The sequence below is a fragment of the Rana temporaria genome, chromosome 11 (genome assembly GCF_905171775.1).
Source record: "Rana temporaria chromosome 11, aRanTem1.1, whole genome shotgun sequence".
Classification (NCBI taxonomy): domain Eukaryota; kingdom Metazoa; phylum Chordata; class Amphibia; order Anura; family Ranidae; genus Rana; species Rana temporaria.
Window position 1 is genome coordinate 44,180,449 of NC_053499.1, and position 21,451 is coordinate 44,201,899.

Consider the following 21,451-nt stretch of genomic DNA (forward strand, 5'->3'; position numbering starts at 1 on the left):
ATATCCCAAAACCAACATTTTCCTGGAAAAATAGGGGGTCGTCTTATACGCCCAGTCGTCTTATATCGGCAAATACGGTATATCTAAATTTCATGGTATACTAACATGACCAGTAAGTTGTAGAAAAAAAGTTGCCATCTTACATTGATGGTTAGTGAAAAATGTTCCCTTTATGTTGTTCAGTGTACTATAGACACTACACGTGAGATCAGTCCACCAATGCTCACTTGTCAATGAATCTCTAGAAGATACCCTAGAGTTCTATGGAACCCTAGTTAAGCATTCTTTACATTTATGCAAGAAAGCTAGCATACTGTATTGTAGTCAGACACAGCTGTATGGCACAAGCCAACACCAGTCCTTTTTTTTGATTATCTTATGGCGTGGGAGCCCCTTTTTCTTGTAGTTATTAAAAAATCAGCTTTAAATCAGTTTTTAAAGTCTGGTGATGCACCGAGCAGGGACTAAACATGTTCCACACCACAGATTCAAGAAGCAGATACACCCACACACAAGGAGGTCTCGGAAATTGCTTTGCAATGTTGATAAAACCTATTTCACCTAAACAAGTTTATGTTGTATATTTTAGGGGAACATGCTCAACTGATAGTGGTAAACAATGCACAAGACAGGGACACCCAGGAATAATCCAAGCAGGTTTGTCTAGTACTTTTATACAACAAGGCAGCAAATAAACACATTATCAATGCAAGGGGGCTTTGTACAGCAAGTCCATAGCATCAAACAAACAAAACACCTGCTCATCTGAGCCGTTAACTACATTTAGGTCAGCTCTTCACTAACAGGGTGCACCTTAATGGGTTCCCCAACTCAAACGAGCAGCACTTGTATTTTTAGTTTTTTTCAGCACTCAGACCTTTCCCTAAAAACATGGTCCTTTGGCATGAAGAGCAAGAGAGAGAGAGAGAGAGAGAGTCTGGAACTTCAGTTATCCTACATGTATAAAGGCCCATGGGCAGCTGAGACTAATCATAAGGACTGGCTAATAGATAAGATGTGGACCTAGCAGTGTAGACTCTATCCCACAAAAAGCTCTGCAAATTCTCCTTGCTCCAGGACCCAGGCAGAAACTATTAAAAGTTTGTTTTCTGTATGTATGTATGTGGGAAACCTAGGTGACACATATACATCACTCATAACCCTGATAGCCAGTGCCTCACAATATATATATATATATATATATATATATATATATATATATATATATATATATATATATATATATATATATATACATTTTACACAAAGGGAACTCAGTACAATACATGTGTATATAGAGTAAAAGCCTTTTGATGGTTGATTCAAAATATGACGGGTGACTTGACAAGCCAAATGGTATTACTGGGAAACATTACAAGAGTATTAGGAATAGACACATAAGCACTTTCCAGAGACAACTGTTTAGGGCCTGTGATGGCTTTTATGTTCTTACTTATTAATTGTATTAATGCTTTATGTGTCAGTAGGTAACATTTACACTGTTGAAATGACGTAGAGTTATTCAAACATTTGAGGGAATATCATTAGATTTTTCACTACCACCCTATGTACACAACTCAAATCCCCATCATTCTTGTAAAGGCCATGTCTTGTATGATGTCATCATTAGTTTAACAGTATTGTGATATAATATGTAGAAGGCGTAGTCTTACCATACCAGTTCAACTTAACCTTCTAAACCTCAATTTACCTGTACTAAATCTCAACCTAACTCAAAATAGTAACTGAACTTCTAGAAAAATGTATAGTCATGCCAATAAATATTATAACAATGTGGTGACGATATTGCTGTGATAGCGGTGATGTTAAAAGAATGAAATGATAGTTAGAATGACGTAGAGTTATTCAAACATTTTGAGGGAATATCATTAGGTTTTTCACTACCACCCTATGTACATAACTCAAATCCCCATCATTCTTGTAAAGGCCATGTCTTGTATGATGTCATCATTAGTTTTACAGTATTGTGATGTAAAATGTAGAAGGCGTAGTCTTACCATACCAGTTCAACTTAACCTTCTAAACCTCAATTTACCTGTACTAAATCTCAACCTAACCCGAAATAGTAACTGAATTCTAGAAAAATGTATACAGTTATGGCAATAAATATTATAAAAATGTGGTGATGATATTGCTGTGATAGCAGTTAAAATAATGAAATGGTAGTTAGAATAGTACTGATATTAAAGCAATATTGTAACAACAATGAAAATGTAATTTTGCAAAACCGATCTATGTTACATATCTATAATTCACCAAATTATTGGTGCAACAGAAGCAAAATTGTGTGCATCCAAAACAAGTGAGTTAGGATGGGCCCAACCATAACTGATCCCTCTTTTTTTATTACCAGGTGTATGCTCATATAGTAACCTGTGTGAAAAAAAGTGGCACTTCTCATTCCTCATACTGCTTCTTTTTTTTTAATCCACCTTATTTTTATTTTTTATTTTCTTATTTCATACATAAATATGCCTAATCGGCATCCGTTGCATTTTAATTGACATACATTATACAACATTTTTACATTCCTATAATATTCCAATGTACGTCTCTATATTTGTATATCCCACCCCTCCCCCCCGCCACCCCCTGTCCTCTGCGCTCTACATAGAGAATCTATCCATCACCAGTTTTGGTGGTGCGACACTCGCATCTCTCAACCAGGAATACCAAATCTCCTCAAATTTACCCTCTGCTTTCCTTCGTTTGTAGGCCAGGTGTTCTCTGCCTCATACCGCTTTACTGCTGTATACTTTGTAGTAGTGTCAGTCCTACAGTCTAGTAGGGTTCAAGTTGAAACTTGAACTATTTTTATAGTAGGCAAAGGGTTGTTTCACATTAGTGAGGAGAAAGCCATAGGTCAACAGACTCTGGAGTGTGAGTGTGGCATAGTTGATAGTTGTACTAAAGATGACACCTGTCAGCTCACTTTATGTAAAGGGAGCCGCTGTCAAAGAGCATCAGTTAGAACGCATAGATCTGAAAATGGCTCAGTTCCCAGACAATGTTATCATGTGTTGCGTTCTGAGGCGTTATGGAGATGTCCAGGTTTACATTTTAGTCTTTTAGTTTTGCCTCTGTGACATTGTATTATCATTATTATTTGATGGTAGCTTGTTGTCTACAATCCTGCTTTAATGGCAGAATCGAGCCTACCTTAGTCTAAGGCATTCTGGGAACCAGGAAAATAGGAATCTCTCAGCTCAGTGCATTCTAAGAACACTCCTTTTATTATAGTTAAAGCTACATTATATGATTAAAATATTAGGAGAGACACCACTAACAGAGGGCTGTGTAATTAAGATATTTTGACGTCAATGGCTTTACTCTTGCCATCATAACATGCATGAGTTAGAATGTTTTTTTTTTCTACCTTTTCAAGACTAATTATCATTAATCTGTGAATGACTCAGTACTGTAATCTTAATGACTGCGTCAGTAGGTAAGTTATGATTTCATCTTCATTTCTGGCTAGGTGCGGCGAGGCAATGAAGTTTGCTCTTCACTCTTTCCCTGCCATAAAAAATCTTTTCTTCAGTTTCAGACAAAAATGGCTCCAAAGCTTGGACTGCTGGGCAACATTTATTTAAATTTTTTATAAAGATTGAAAAAATTATTGGGGCTGTATGTATTATTTACTTCCCTCGGTACAATACTTACACTTTACTTTGGCATTGAGCTTTAAATGGCAATAGTGTGCACAGAAATGTTATTTAGTCCCGTACCAGCATTGTCAGCAAAATACAGTAGGTCAGTGACTGTTCACACTACCGCGACTTGGGATCCAACTTGTGTCGCCCCCAAGTCGCGCGTCATGAGAAATTACATTAAAGTGAATGAGAGCCGTCTTAATGCACACTACTGAAGTCGCTCCAACTTCAGAAAAGGTTCCTGTACTACTTCAAGGCAACTTGTAGGCAACTTGTACCCATTGATTTCAATGGAAGTCACCTCCAAAGTCGGATCAGTGTCTTAACTGAAGCAACTTTACAGGAAGAGAAAATAGTTTTCTCAGGCAAACCCCTCCCTCCCACAGAGCTGATTATTGTTTGATTGGCCACTGGCAAAGTTGCCTTTCCTGGAGGCAACTTGAAGTTGCCTCCAAGTTGCCTCGAAGTTGCCTCGCAAAGTCGTGCCGACTTTCATGTCGCTGTAGTGTGAACCGGCACTCACTGAGAACGTAGACTGCTTTTTTTGCACCCTATATAATCAAATAAACTCTACTTAGCAAGCTACATGTTGCAATTTCTGTTTCAAAATTGATACAGAGGTCCCGTGTGGACCCAAAATATTTGTAGTTGACATATTGCTTCTTAGGTAAGGCGAGTTTCAACTCTGAATTTACCCTGGAAGTCGGAGATGGATTAAATCAGAATTTAGCACTAGGCAAGGTTAGCAGCTTTGCTGTCCCCATCCATTTAATTGCAGAGAAGCCACCATGTCTGCACTGCCTGTATTGGCATGCCCCGCCACATAAGACATCAACTGCCTACAAGTGCATCCTCCACTGAGAACTGACAGGGAGAAGCACAGTTTTGAACTTGAGATAGCTCCCCGGTTTGTTGCAGAAACACAATGTTTTTGGCTGGACCACCTGCACATCCACTGGGTTCCAAAGTTCTACCTAGTTTGCCATGTGCATGATTCAGTTCTACTTGGAAATGCCGGCAGCTTTATTGGATTAGGACATCAGCCTATTTGCATTTCTACAGCCTTCCAAACTCCAGAAATATAGGCAAAATTGTTACTAGCCTGTACTAAAGTAAAAGGGACAGATCTAGTGATTCACATAAACTTTTAAGGTTGGAAGAGATGACCCTATGCATTTGTGGAATGCTCAGGAGACTTCCTGTCCTGAGCCTGGGCTGTATTTACCAAAATAATAATCACTGGGCATTTTCTGGAGCAGCCGGGTAAGGGGAGGGGGACAGAGACACATTTCAAAATGTACAAATTAAGACAATTCTTTTTCTGTCTTCTGGTCATACTGGACATATGTGGCTCAATCAGTAAGAGAATTGTAAAAAGGGGGAAGAGGCTGTTGAAAGGAGTTTAAAGACTCTTTATAGTTTTGAAAATGGGAGTCCGTCTCTTCTTTCTCTTGTTTGGTGGGCTGTAAAGTGAAAAAGTAGTTCTGTATATATAAAAAAAAAAAAAGAAACACATCTGCATCCAGCAGCACATTATAGCAGTAGAGTTTACCAAATAATCACTTGCTAAAAGGCCAACACCTCATCACTACTATGGAAAGGCAGACTAGTAAAGACAAATTAACTCGCAAAACAGATGTGGTTGCTTTTATTGCATAGTTTGTTTACTTGATTAGTATTTAACCTGCACAGTTTACAGGTGTTTCTTGTATTACGCAAGTTTTTTTTTTGCTGAGAACTGGTTTCAAAGCTTTGATAATTACAGACAGTCAGACAGTTTTCGAAAACTGACCAGTGAAGAGTTAAGATAACTAATTATATTTAAACTGTTTAACACACACTTTGTTAAATCAAGGGAATATAAAATAATTTCTTTACGTCATTTACATGCGTCTAAAAACCAAAAAAAAACAACGAACTTGTAAAACAGAGGCAAAAACGTTCCCTTATTGTTGCAAGTCCAGAGGTATGTATTCAGATGTCCACTTTATGACTTGCTCTATGAAGATGACATGTGCCTTACGGTGAACATCCATGCTTCGATTTTTTCAACTGATGTTGACAATTGCATGTGCATAACTGTGGTCATGAATCCTATCATATTTTGATTGATCAGATTAAGAGTTTGCATGGTGAAAAAGGAGATATGGTCAAAAACGTATGATTGCGACTATCAAACAAAATCCACTTACCTGTGTGTGATGTATCAGTCAAATGGGTTGTTGACTATAGATCAATTATTCCTATCAGAAGTGATTGATCGGAAAATAAATGAATCATGTATCCAAGCATATATGGTCACCACTTAAGTGACTTTGCTTATTTAGGCAAACTTACTTAAAAGTCCATCCCTGATCCACTTATGTTTACCAACTCTCCACTGATCCATTGGAGCACTCACTCACTGGTGCTTTTGATCATGAGGGAGCACATGAGCCCCTAAAAAGATGTAGTGCTAGGGCCTAATTCACCAATCGCCAAGCTTGAACGCTAAAAATTAAGAGTATGTTTTCTACCCTGTGTAAGCTCTGATACCAACCAATGTGGATTTGACTCTTGGCTTCAATAGAGGAACTGAGAGGCAAATAAACACAACAAGGGTGAGTATAAGCAGGCCGGGAGGTGGGCATTCAAGAGACTCTGACAGAGTCTCTTTATCCATAAGAATGGTGCCCTGGTACACTGGCATCTAAGGTTTATAGCTCCAACTAAGATGTGGCATGTTTTAGACACTGACCTAACAATCAGTAGAGATAATCTTTGCTACAGAAATCATATCTGTGGTGCTCTTAGGCCCACACGAATGTCTCAGAACACCAGAAATTCAGAAGGTATATAAACCCAAATACTAAGGCAGGCCATAGATGATGAGCAGGTCGAAAAAATAAATATTTGATTCAGTGTTGATGGGGGAATTTCCTTCCCCGTTGTATTCTGACAGTGGGGAGACTTCCCCGCCATCAGAATACAATGATCAGTGTTGCTAGCTATAGCTGGTGGCACTGATCGAGTGGAAGAAAAAAAACATCTGTTTGTACAAAAGTTGATTGAGAGATTGAATTCTGTACAACCAGCCTATCCATAGATGGATTGAAACTTTGCTAGTCCCTGCAGATTTCAATCCATCTATTGCTGACTTAAAGTTGTGTAATAAGTTTGTAAATGTAGTTGTGCATTTTTTTTACTTATGTGAGTAAATAATAATAGTCTATAATAATCAATACCTGTTCTTATATGTCTGGTTTCTGCTCTTTTTGAGGCCCTTTTTAATTGGGTGACACTGGCAACCAGCACCAAATGCTGCAGGACCATGGCCACCCTTTGCTTTCATCTCAAAGCAATCAGTTTTCATGGTTAATTAACACCTGTTCTGACCTTTTATATACCTCCAGACATTCTCAGATGAGAAATTAGGGACATCTTTTAGCATGTACACAAAGGACATACCCCCTTTACTTGAACAATTATGAATTAATACACAAAAATGATTGGTAAACCCACAAATACAATCATTTTGAACATGCATGACATTTTTAATGTTGTATAACAGTTTTGGTAGTTAAATAGTGCATTTTTTCATAATGAGGGACAGTTGGGTACTTTACATTTAGCAGCTGAGCTGGGGCCCCCTCTAACCAGAGCTTACACTTTCCTGGACAGCTCGGCCTGTTACAAAAAGAGGAAAAATAAAGGATTTACTGGCAGGATGAACAGGTAATAAAGGGGGGACTTGGAAAAATAAACTATGCTATTTTAGTGCTATTGGCAGACTGCAAATAATAGATGTATTTTTTTCATTTTGAGTATAGTTACACTTTAGCAGAAAATTCTACTGGCAGAGCATGGAGGCTGTGTTGCATTCTTCTGAAAATACTAGTTCCCTGGCTGTAATGATCCAAAGTTTCCAGTACAGATCTGGAAATACTATGCATTTATGGAGCTTTAAAGGGGTTGTAAAGGTTTGTTTTTTTATTTTCTAAATAGGTTCCTTTTAAGCTAGTGCATTGTTGGTTCACTTACCTTTTCTTTTCGATTTCCCTTCTAAATGTTTTTTTTCTTTGTCTGAATTTCTCATTTCCTGTTCCTCCTCAGTAAGCTTGGCTGACTAACCCCCAGCCATAACGGCTCGGAAGATGGGGGCAAGCTTACTGAGGAGAAACAGGAAGTGACAAATTCAGACAAAGAAAAAAAACATTTAGAAGGGAAATCGAAGGAAAAGGTAAGTGAACCAACAATGCACTAGCTTAAAGGAACCTATTTAGAAAATAAAAAACAAACCTTTACAACCCCCTTTAAGCTCTCTGCATGCCCCATCAGTGTCTCAAAAATACTAAAGCATAGACAGCCAAATAGTTAGCATTTTCAGATCTAAGAAAACCTGTTCTGGGAAAGATATGCAGGCTGCCATTTGCTGACCTCGCTTCTGAAAATGTTACCTACTTGGCGGTCTTCAGCCTCACAAATTTTTGAGTTTTGAGTTTTTTATTTTTAATGAGCAAATAAAGTGCAAGGAAGTGCGAGATGAATCCCTAAACTTCAATGTATGCATTTCAGGCATGTGATCTTATTTTTATTACCGAATATGGTTTTCTAAGCAGGCACACAAGAAATGAATTATCCAGATCTCCACACTGACATTCATTCATGTTAACTTAGGATAGTATGAACTGTAGGTTATAGCTGCAGGTAATTGTTTGCAGTTGCAGAGATCTAAAATTCCTTTCATTTCACCGGATAGGAACCCTCCGGAGCTCCATTCTGGACACTGTGCCTTTTCTCTTCTACATTCTAATACAGTTTAAAGCCAGCCAATTACAGAATTTGCAGAAATAACAACGTGCATGAGGAAAGTTACCCCGCACCTCTTCAAGTTTGACAGGATCTGATTATTGTAATTATCTGAAACACAAATATGAATCATGTGAGGTTAGGGAAGAGAACTTTTCAAAGCTACTTTGTTCTGAAATTCTCTCGTTATATTCTAGAACTAAGCTTCAGGTTCCTCAAAGGGAAAGCCACAGAGGTTAGCTGAAGTATTGAATGGTATCCCAGAGTGAACCCTGGAGCTTTGTGACCTTAGCGGATTAATCGCTGGCCTAGCTAGCTTTGTTATGCAAGATGACCACCTACAACTGCAATACTGAGTTGAGATGCTACGCTAAAGTTCAGTAAACCCTTCCTGCTGTCCAAGAAACATTTCTAAAAGTTTTAAATCCACTGTATTTTCTATTGGTTTTACTGTATATAATCTATTGCAGTTTGAGGGAACTTGCTTTTTTCCTTGCTTCATTAAGGCTGTAGCCTCTTCTAACTAAAGATAGCCATATGGTTGGCCATCTACGCTCAACAGAAAGTAAAAGTTTGATCACCTTCTGTCAGGCCCCGTACACACGACCGAGTTTCTCGGCAGAATTCAGCCAGAAACTCGATGGGAGCCGTATTCTGCCGAGGAAACCGGTCGTGTGTACACTTTTGGCCGAGGAGACCGACGAGGAACTCGTCAAGCCAAATAGAGAACATGTTCGATATTTCCTCGTTAGTCAATGGGGAAACTTGGCTCGCCGAGATCCTCGGTGGCTTCACAAGGAACTCGACGAGCAAAACGATGTGTTTTGCTCGTCGAGTTTCTCGGACGTGTGTACAGGGCCTCAAAGGGACATGCTGCAAAGCATTTCTTGATCAGCGACTGCAGCCACTGATCCGCGTGTTCTGACAACGGCAGGTGTTGCTGTCAGAATACAATACACTGGCAGGGGGGGGGATCTATTTTGAGCTGAACAAAACAAAAATAACAATGTATTGCCAGCTTTAGACTAGCCATATAAGTACAGATTTCTTTATGATCCCCTGCTGGCTACTGTATTCACACAACCAGCACTCATGGCAGTTTGGATATCTGAACAGTGACTGCACATGATGGGATGCTGAAAGTTTTCTACATGGCTCCTTAATATTTTCAATTTAAGTTTGTCAGGTTGGATGGTGCCAAAGGGGCCACCCATGTCCAAAATTAGAGCTGTGCATGGCAGACCTGACTCAGGCTATCAAACTGTTTAGGCTTGTAATAGTTTCTTCAACCAAAGACCCAACAACTGTACTTGTTTACAGGCTCACAATCAGAAATATTCAGAAAACAAGAATGAAGAGGTTACCATTTTAACCTTCCTTGGCATCCAGATACAGATTTCCAGTAAGACAATTTAAACATATTTCTAGCCAAAAGTCAGATTTTCATTTGCTGTCCCATAAGGAGATTACCCTTCATTGTATGTTCTGTTGACCTGTAGACACAACAAGAAAGGAGAGAAAGTTTTTCCAAAGTAAGGGAAATTTCCTATTAGACAGTAGTCACTGGAACCCACCAGAAGATTTTTCTTTTCATGTCTGCCACTGAATGGACTGAATGTGACATATAATATTAGCTCCTTTTACCTGCTCATACTAAATGTGGACCAAGTTGACCAAATTGTGGACCAAAACACGTCCCCCATTGTTCCATAACCGTACCTCTTTGTGCTCAAGTGCTTGTTTCCTCTGAACTGAGTACAATCCGAATTTAGGCTGATAAATATTGCTGGCTTGCCATGGTCGTCATCATCTGCATTTGGGTAACATGAGTAGCTCCTAAAGCTGTAGCCAACTGCAAAGAACAGAATCACTTAGAGGCTAAGCTGAAAATCGCTTGGAATTTATGTGACATAGACGTCTCAATAACTATCCTATCCTTTGTTCCTAGCAAGAAATATGGAAAAGTGAAAGGACTGCTGTAGTAGATAAAAATTAAATTCTGCTACAAAATGGCCGGTGTGATATGGGTCTATGTGTTTAAGTTTTTTTTTAGAACATTTTGTTCATTACAGATGTCTATTAATGCCCTAAAAGTCTTGTTTTTTAAAATGCGGATGGACTTTCTGTATTTCCTTTCCATTTAAAATAATTAAAGTTTTTGGGTGCCCCAATTTCTTGTTTTATAAAGCTTGAAAGGTTTTTCCCACTTAACTTTTAGGATTCCTTGACCCTACACTTGCCTTGGTATCTCCATCTCCTGGCTGCTTTCTCCACAATAGAACAGAAAAGAGGCTCTCTTGTCATAGTTTTGAAAGGTGGGTGGATCTGGGAATCTATGTGCAGAAAGGTCTGTACTGTAGTTGTAGCCCCACAGATAGTCTAAGAACAATATAGGTAACGGTCAGTAAGGTATGCATGTCTGAATAATGTGGATGGGCTGTGATTGTAAAGTTTTTTTATTTTTGCTTTTTTGTGTTTTTTTTAATAATAAACGTGTCATACTTACCTACTCTGTGTAATGGTTTTGCAAAGAGCAGCTCCAATCTGCCTCTTCTCAGGTCCCTTGCCAGTGCTCTTGGCTCCTCCTCCTCTCTGTGTGGCATCATAGGAAGCCACTTACTATGGGGGCACTCATGCAGGCTGGATTCTGAGCTAGGCTGTGTGTGTCTTTTGACACACACTTTGCAGCTCAGCCACTCCCCCCATTCCACTCCATCCTCACAGGATTTGACTGACATCAGCACAAGCCAATGACTCCCACTGCTTCCTTTATGTCCAGTGAGGAAAGAGAGAGTAGCAATGCCACTCTCAGACACAGAGCTGGATTGAGATCGGGCTCAGGTAAGTATTTGGGAGGAATAGGGGGGCTGACAGTAGCTGACAATAGCTTTAACTTTAGTGAAACACACAATATGTTTGGGATTACTAAACTTGAATGTACTATTTAACTATCCCATTTGCAAACACGTAGCTCTAGATGTCATTTACTCAGTTTAAGCCAAATTGAAATAAGTTTATTTACATTTTTACTGGGTCACATATATTATTGTGAAATTCTCAATAGATTTTTCTTTGCATCACAGATATTGATTTAAGGAAGTAATTTCAGACCTCCTAACCTACTGGGACCTGGTCCTGTTTATTTAAACCTGAAGTCACTCACTTCTGCTGAGAACTGTATAATTCTTCTAAGTGCTTAAAGGTATAGTCTGTATTTTAAAAAATGCATGTTAGCAGATGTTGCCAAGTGAAAAACATCTGTACGCTGCTCACGCAGATTCAGTGCCGATAATTCCTTTTTATTATTCTAGGATTTATAATTGTGTTTTTTATTGTTATAGTGCATTTTTGTGCTTTTGTCTTTTGGGCAGGGCTTAGGGTTCTACTGTACGTCATGGGGGTTTGTTTTGAATGATTTTAACTGTTACAATCAGAAAGCACGCGGAGTGGAGGGGCATGTATGAGAAGTCACTAAAAATAGAAGTGTATGTGTTGCCCATAGCAACCATTCAGCTTTTCCTGTTTATTTCAAATCGTCACTAGAATTGTAGGTAGAATGAAATATTATTGTTATAGACAACTCTTCAAGAATGTACAATTCACGCAAGGAGCCTGATTTATTAAAGGATGGGGGTGAGGTAAAGCATATCCAGGACTGATCCTAGGCAGGTGCGTGGGGTGCCACAGAGGTGGGGGCACTTTCCTGCCCAAGCCCGTCCCCCCTCCCTCCTCCTGTCAGAGGAGGAGAGCAAAGCAGCGCCTGTCTCTGTGTGGAGAGAGACCAGCCGTGCAGTGACGTTGCTGGGGGGCCATCCGTGCCTGACGTGTTCTCCTTGTTCATGTTAGGGGAGCATCTCTGTGTTTGAGTCATTGCCATAGAAACATGTGTAAATGGGAGGAGTTGGTAAGATGACCACGCCCATGTGGGGGCGCCAGAAATATTTCTGCACCCAGGAATGGCCCTGAGCATATCCCTCTTCCTGCTGGATAGTACCATGATTTTGCATTCTGTCTTGTGCTCCCTCCATGTCCCATTGAATGTCCCACAGGGCACGGGAGCAGAACAACTTGGCATGATATATGTGATGTGCACCACCATTTTTCTGATGTCCTACCCTCTCTCCTACTATTAGCATATTCCTAATCAATACAGCACACCTGACTGGCTCCCAGTCATACTCCTCACTTTCCCAGTCTGAGACTATAGGACATTATAAGAGGCTAATACCATTCTTGCACTTAGTTGCATTAAAAATAATTAAAATCATTTATTAATGAATACAGAACTCCATTATTTTCCATCTTTTATGTCTTCCTGGAGATCACCTTTAAATATCGTGTTGCAATAAAAATGAGCGTTCAGCCAAGTGATGAATTTTTATTGATTTTTTTGGTCTTTAGTACCCAGTTATGTCTGACGCAGGTGCCAACCAAAGGTTTACACAAGCACCGCGTGTCTTTCTTTATCTAACACCAATGTGTGCAAAGCCTACAAACACTGTGAAGGTTGCACATGAATTGCAATAAATCAGAACAGTCAGCTGAAGGTTGACAATTCAAATTCATGAGAACAATGTAAATGTTTGCCCAAGTGCTTAGAAAGGTTTGTATTGTCCTAGGGTATTTATAGAAAAAATGGCAAGTTGGAGACGGTAGCTAAATTTATCTGGCCGAGCGCGGCTAGGGTTCAGAAGTTTGTGGATTAAGTGTGTAAAGCTTGTGTAATAAATAACGGAACAATATAACGTCCATACTTTGCAGGGCACTTTCTGTGTTTCCTGTTTCTCCATGACTATCAAGGCAGTTAATTAATGGCTATCTGTATATCTTCTTAAAACATTTACAAAATTGCCAGGATAAAAAAAATCCCAGACCTACAAGACATTTCCTTTGTGTAAAGTAAACAGATAGGAGGATTAACAGCATTGTTTCCAGTGAAGTCACTGCCTTTGTATTAAGGCTTGCTGTGTTAATATATTAGTGGTTGAGTTCAGGGTAATTTTTTTCCAAGTAAGGGGTGCATCAGTCATTTGAATGATAAGAGTCTTTCTTGTGCTATGTGTATACAGTGTGAGAACTGGGCTTGGGCTTTACAGGCCTTACATGGTGCAGCTAAATCAAGATGGAAATGTACACCCATTCCATTCTTGCTATTACTTGCTCAAGTCAACATATCCTCTCCCATTCAAGGATAGCACATATCTTCCAACTTTCTGAGATGGGAAAGAGGGACACCTTTCAGCACACAGTGTATGGGTAAAAGGATACACCTCTGCAATGCCCCCAATTACATAGCTCCCAACTGTCCCTGATTTCGAGGGATTATCCCTGATTTGGAACAAAGTCCCTCTGTCCTTCTTTTATCTTCATTTGTCCCTCATTTTGTTCTGGTCTATACAAAATGTAGACATGTGCATTCGTTTTCAACCGAATGCATTTTCGTCCAAATTTCGAGTATTTTCGTTATCGTTTTAACAAACAAAAACGAATGTGCAGAATCCAAAATCCGAAATATCCGACATAAAAAAAGCTTTATTTTCGTTTTCGTTGCTACAACAGTTTGATATAGATAGGAGATTCGACATGACGCTGACAAAAGCAATCTCTATCTATCGAACCTGTGGTTGAATGTGCCTAACCTTAACTCTGTTAGTCCAAGATTATTCTACATAGAGAGGAAAGATTCGACATTATAGAGACAGTGTTGGGGTAGACCATTCGACATGAACGACGAAGATTCAACGAAGCAGTGAAAAACATACAAACGTCAAATCTGTCATTGAAGGATTATGGTGTCTGTCGAAAGCTCTAAGAAGATTCGACAAGCAGCTAAACTGTACAACGCCGATCAAATGCTCGGCCCATAGGCTATAGAAGAATTTGAATGTTGGTTGACTAGTAATAATAATTTGCAAATATATTTATTACTAGTCATACAACATTAGAATTCTACTATAGCTTGTAGGTGGAACATTCGACTGGAAATATACGATTCGACGTACAGTTTAGCTGCTCTGTCGGATCTTCTTAGAACATTCGACAGACACCATAAAGCCTCGTACACACGACCGAGTTTCTCGGCAAAAACCAGCAAGAAACTTGCTGGGAGATATTTTTTTGCCGAGGAAACCGGTCGTGTGTACATTTTCGTTGAGGAAACTGTTGAGAAACTAGACGAGCCAAAAAGAGTGCAAGTTCTCTATTTCCTCGACGGGAATGGAGAAACTTGCCTTGTCGAGTTCCTCGACAGCCTCACAAGGAACTCGACGAGAAAAACGATGTGTTTCACCCGTCGAGTTCCTCGGTCGTGTGTACGAGGCTTAAGCCTTCAATGACAGATTCGACCTTAATTAATTTCGGATTTTCGGACGAATGCATTTTTTAACGAAACAAAATAAATAAAAACGAGTTTCGGGAGTAACTAAATAAATTTATTGTGCACATGTCTAATAAAATGCACTATTTATCTTTCAAAAAGTGTGAATGCCTATATACTTTTCCTAATAGATGTTCCTCAGTCCCCCCCCCGGGCATACCCGCGATTGTCTCACTGAGAGATAGAACGGGTAGATGTTAGTGTAAACATAACATCTCCCCGTTCTGCCTAGTGACACTGTCACTAATCGTGTTCCCTGTCATCGGGAACAATGATCAGTGACGTGTCACAGCAAGCCACGCCCCCCCCTACAGTAAGAATCACCCCCTAGGGAACACTTAACCCCTACAGCGGAACCTACTGGTTAACCCCTTCACTGCCAGTGTCATTTTCACAGTAATCAGTGCATTTTTACAGCCCTGATTGCTGTAAAAATGACAATGGTCCCAAAATGTGTGAAAAGTGTCCGATGTGTCTGCCATAATGTCGCAGTCACGATAAAAATTGCTGATTGCCGCCATTACGAGTAAAAAAAAAAAAATATTAATAAAAATGCTATAAAACTATCCCCTATTTTGTAGACGCTATAAATTTTGTGCAAACCAATCAATAAACGCTTATTACGATTTGTTTTTACCAAAAATATGTAGAAGAATACATATCGGCCTAAACTGAGGGAATTTTTTTTTATATCTTTTTTGGGGATATTTATTATAGCATAAAGTTAAAAACATTTTTCAAAATTATCGCTCTATTTTTGTTTAATAAAAACTGCAGAGGTGATCAAATACCACCAAAAGAAAGCTCTATTTGTGGGAAAAAAAGGACGTCAATTTTGTTTGGGAGCCATGTCGCAATTGTCAATTAAAGAGACGCAGTGTCGAATCGCAAAAAGTGGCCTGGTCATTTAGCAACAAAATGGTCTGGGGCTTAAGTGGTTAACATCCTGCTAAAACATAGTGTATTAGCACTGCTTGGACAATAAATAAGGGAGTGCAGTCTGAAAGCTTGTACTGAAAAGTTGGATGTAAGTGCAGATAAAAAAATTATCACGAGCAGAATTCAATTGTTCTTTCTCAATGGTGAAAATTTAAGGTTTCACCAGCAGGGGCGCTATCGATTACATCCAGAATCAGAACCAGCATTAGCACAGTGGCTCGTTACATACTGTTATATCATTGGTTCTTTACAGTGGGCTGAATTTTAGTGTACTGTGAAAACAATATTTGAGGAATTACATTGTTAATTTTTTCAGTATATAAATGTTTGCTTTGCAAGTCACTAAACTAAAACATTTTACACTTCCAGATGCCAGGAGTGCCAGTCCCCCGACATGCCCTTCTACTCCTCTACACCTTCATAGCATACACAGCAGAATCATCAATAGTTTCATGCCAGGGTGAGACCCTCTGTGGTGGAGAACTGGTAGACACGTTGCAATTTGTGTGTGGAGACCGAGGCTTCTACTTCGGTAAGTCAGCCTACAGTAAGTACCCATCCATTCATCAATCTTCATCATTCATCGTCATCATTTTTTATGTCATTCTTCACCATTTTATGTATTGTGTGTATTCACAAATCAAAGGGTATGCAAGCTTTAACAATAACCTTTTGGTCTGTTAAATATATACCACTGAATGTGTATTATGTCTGAAGAGTACAAAAAAATAATGTTGATCATATCATAAATCTAGTGAGCCGATAACTTCCTGTATTCTCTGCCTGTGTTGAGTTATTATCAGGTACTAGTTATCTCAAAATACTACAGAACCCCACTCGTCTATGATGGGTGGAGTCCTGTTGTCCTGTTTCTGTTGTCCTGATATAGAAGTGTGAGTAAATGTTGTCACCTTAGGACAGGAAGTTTAATATTGATAGGATTACAAAGTGAGAATTTTTAAAAAAGCCTAAAAAAAGGAAAACGAATGCAGCCACCACATCTAAGGACTGATAAGCCGTAATATATTACATTTTTGTTTGGGTTTAGCTAGGCTTTAACAACATTTAGCATGATTACCATGAAACAAATACTAACGGATATGAAATGTCACAAACTGACAACGGCTGGTGGAGTAGTGTTTCTAGGGTTGGCACCCTGCTAAGAAACAAACAGAAGAATCTACAGAGAAGATACAAACAGGCCAGGACATATCAGAGAAGGGTTTGCTGTAGTTGTGTCCAGTTTAACCCTCTCAGTTTCAGACAGGGCAGCCATCAGAAATGTTGGGGCCCCTTACACAGATTTAGGCCTGGGCCCGACCACAACATCCCATCGCAACGATTACCGGGGAAGGGGGGCTGTGCCGAGAAACTGAAAGTGTCATCTCCTCTTCTTCTCCCTCTCTCCCGCATTGCGACGATTACAGGAGGGGGGGCGGCCAGGCACCTGGGGACATTCGGGTCCCTTACAGGTGTAATGCCTGTACCCCCCTGATGGCGGCTCTGGTTTCAGACATAGTTTCAACATCTTACTTAATTTATCATTCTTGGAATTTAACCCACCCTGCGCTGGAAGAGCAATTTTTTTTTAGCTTTAGCGACAAATGTTGGGAAAGTCAACACTTTAATGGCTGATTAATTTGGAGGAGGAGACAATGGGGTTTACATATTAAAGGCAAATAGACTGTTCATTTTGTAAGGCAGTTTACAAAATAATGTTCCCTTAGCTTAGAGGTTGCTTGCGTATGATTGAATGATGGAAGTCAGCAGAGTTCCGTCTCATTCTCTAAGCTTAGGGAAATTTCTCTTGCGAAGTGAACAGTCCATTTGCTTTACGTAAACCAACATTAGTGAATTGCATTGTGGCCCATCAACTCCTCCGTTTTGTTTTCAGTACTGGGAGACCATGCAGAATTCTGAAGCCTCGTACACACGACCGAGTTTCTCGGCAAAAACCAGCAAGAAACTTGCTGGGAGATATTTTTTTGCAGAGGAAACCGGTCGTGTGTACATTTTCGTCGAGGAAACTGTCGAGAAACTCGACGAGCCAAAAATAAAGCAAGTTCTCTATTTCCTCGACGGGAATGGAGAAACTTGCCTTGCCGAGTTCCTCGACAGCCAAACAAGGAACTCGACGAGGAAAACGATGTGTTTCGCCCGTCAAGTTCCTCGGTCGTGTGTACGAGGCTTGAGTGTTGGATGGTTGATCCTGGTGTTGGGTGAAGCATTGGTGAAAAAGGCCTCTCCCACATGATCAGGTCTGCCTGTCAGCTTTTTGGACCATCCAGTCACCTCTATGGACCGGCGAGTATAAACAGAATTGTGTCCAATTACTTCCGCCTATCTCCAATCCATTTCCAATATCCAAATACATTTGCTGTCTGATACTGTGTCTTTAATGGAGAAACAATACATTTTGCAGAGTTTAAAGAGCAAGCAAGGAGTTGCGGACTATATCTTTTTGGGATAAGTCCCCCTCCCTTTGGGCGGACCATTGTGGAGGTAGCCAGGTGTTAATGGACAACGGCCACCCATAGAGCAGTGCTGGGTGTGTCTGTGTCCACTTAGCATAAACTGAGTGACACGGACCTGTCATCTCCCCGCTTTGCTCTGATTAGCAGGGGATCAGCGGACAGATCCCCTGCTAACCTTATCAGAGGTCCGCCCAATGTGAAAGAAGCATAATGCCGCGAACACACGATCAGTCCATCCGATGAGAAAGGTCTGAAGGACCGGTGTCATCAGTTAACCGATGAAGCCGACTGATGGTCCGTCGCGCCCACACACCATTGGTTAAATAACCGATCGTGTCAGAACGCGGTGACGTAAAACACAACGACGTGCTGAAAAAAATGAAGTTCAATGCTTCCAAGCATGCGTCGACTTGATTCTGAGCATGCGTGGATTTTTAACCGATGGTCGTGCCTACTAACGATCGGTTTTGACCTATAGTTTAGGAATCCATCGGTTAAATTGAAAGCAAGTTGGCTTTTTTTTAACCGATGGTTAAATAACCTATGGGGCCCACACACGATCGGTTTTGACCAATGAAAACGGTCCATCAGACCGTTGTCCTCTGGTTAGCCTATGGTGTGTACGAGGCCTAAGAGGTGCATTAGGACCTTCACACCACATGTATTGGGCTGCTCTGGGCAGCCTTGCCAAATGTAGTCCCAATATATAGACAAGGCCTTCCAGTTCAGTAGGACATGCTGTACTTTTTTCAGAGTGTTGCATCACAATACACAACATTGCATTCTGCTGCCATGAATAAAGACAAATGAAATGTCCTTTTGTTACATTTCATTAAAATTGATCAGTATTCTGTGGCTGCTGCTGTGAACCAACCCTTAACTTGGATGGCCCCCCAACAGATATGGAATGTTGAGGGGCTATCAGCAGCTATGAAGTTCCAATTTATTCGTATAGTCCTATTTTTACTATAGAGGGTAAAAGACCACGTATTCTGTTCTTTGAATAGTTCACAAATGATGCTTACCAAATTAAAAAGATTTTTTTTTTGAAAGAACAGAAAAATGGTTTTATTGCCCAATAAAGGGCCACCAAATGATAAGGATTGGCTACACGGAACACACGGGGGGGGGGGGGGGGTTACAATTTTTCTAAAACTGGAGTGTGCAAAATTTGGTCCCGCTCTGCACAGAAACCAGTCAGCTTTTGGTTTCTATTGCCAATGCCTAATTGAACAAGCTGATTGGCTGCTATGCACAGTTGCACCAGATTTAGCAAATCTTCCACAGAGACTTGTTGAGCTGCGTTGATCTGCATAGACCAATGCATGCTCAATGCAAGGGCACATAGACAACAATTGTTTACTATGTACCATGTTCACCCATATTATCGCATCGAGGCGCATTGTGGTGCTGTGCACAAAAGAGCAGCATGTGTGCAGTTTTACACAGTGGAATGCATGGCACCAAATCAGTGCAGCATAGTATGTCGCTACACACCGTCGCATAGACTGGAAGGAACTTTAATAAAGTTAAAAACAAAATAAAAAAGTAAACATGCTGTATTAATGCATTGCATCTCTCCGCCATCCCCCCCCCCCCCCCCCAGCCCTTCGCAACGCACATCAGCGTGCAATAGTTTTAGCACACAATCTGGTCTCAACAAGCCCTGTCTGGCATTCTACTTGTACACGTTGCAAAGCCAGCCAGCCAGCCATCAGTGGTGGGAGTAGAAGCAGTTCTTGTTTGCACAGTAGGATTGCCAGCTGTACACTATTAGCAGGGACACCCTTTGTTTTCAGGAGATAATATTGTTCTGTTCCCCCAATGTCCCTAACCTGCAATCCTCAGCAAATAAAAAACATCAGTCATGGTGGAATGCAGTTATTTCTTTATTTTATCTTTAAGACTGATGTCAGATGGGAGCGTGGGTCCTGCAACTTAAAGTAGACGTAAAGGCTGAATGGCATTTTATTTGCTAAAGTTCTGTGTATCATTAAACAAGCAATTTTTTCAAAAACTAAATATTATTTTTACTTTTTTTTATCCTATGTTGCATATCAGCACTGCTGATCTACTGCAAACACTTTTCAGACACTTTCTATCTACATGCATGCACTCTAGCACCAGGGCTGGTGCAAGGATTTTTGACACCTTAGGCAAAACCTCATTTTGCTGCACCCCCCCCCCCCCTTTGCCCTGCCCATGTATACACCACCTTTTTAATGAAGTGCCCATCAAATGCAGGCCACCAGCACCCATCAAATGCAGCCTCACTAGTGCCCATCAATGCAGCCTCACCAGCACCCATCAATGCAGCCTCACTAGTGCTCATCAAATGCAGCCTACCAGCACCCATCAATGTAGCTTCACCAGCGCCCATCAATGCAGCCTACTAGTGCCCATCAATGAATGTTTGCTTGCTTCCATTCATTCAGGAGTTGGGACACAGACACAGTCCTCCGTCGCCAGTACGCCTTTGACACTATGTATGAACGGAGCGGTGGCTGCCTGCTGATGCTGATACTTGCTTGTTGCAGAGAGAAGAGAGTAGGAACACCAGTGGCCAGGCGCCCCTAGGCAGAAGGCAGAATCCACTGACACCAATGATGGGGCACCATTCCTCCCACTGACACCTGACCAGTGATGGGGCACTATTCCTCACACAGGTGGTAATGATGGGCTGTTATTCCTCCCACAGATACCAACAATGGGGTCCTATTATTCCCACAGATACCAGCAATGGGACACTACCCCCCCCCCCCCCCTACACACACACACACTAAAATCAATGATTGAGCATTTTTTTACTCCCACAGTCTGGCCCCCCTAAAGTCTGAGAGACAGTAAACTGCCCTTTGCTTACAAGGTTTGGAGACCCCTGCACTGGAATAGCGGCGCTATACCGCCACCGCACCTCCCGCCCCAGTGGAAAAAGGGCCTAAAAAACAGACAGGAAGCTGCCATCTTATAGCCAGATTCAGAGACGTTTACGCCGGCGTATCAGTAGATACGCCGTCGTAACTCTGAATTTACGCCGTCGTAAATTTAAGCGTATTCTGGAAACCAGATACGCTTAAATTAGGCTAAGATACGAGTGGCGTAAGTCTCCTACGCCGTCCTATCTTAGGGTGCATATTTACGCTGGCCGCTAGGTAGCGCTTCCGTTGATTTTGCATAGAATATGCAAATGAGCTAGATAC

At 40.7% G+C, this 21,451-nt stretch overlaps 1 protein-coding gene across 2 annotated transcripts in view; it reads left to right on the plus strand.

Annotated features, from left to right (window-relative positions):
• The window catches only part of IGF2 (insulin like growth factor 2), a 54,201-nt gene that overhangs the window by 19,662 nt on the left and 13,088 nt on the right, over positions 1–21,451 (plus strand). Inside the window, exon 2 of one of the 2 annotated variants that reach the window (XM_040328472.1) lies at positions 16,147–16,324. In XM_040328472.1, the coding sequence (XP_040184406.1) occupies positions 16,147–16,324 (178 nt within the window). The remainder of the gene's footprint in view (positions 1–16,146; positions 16,325–21,451) is intronic. The other variant, XM_040328473.1, reaches the window with a different exon arrangement.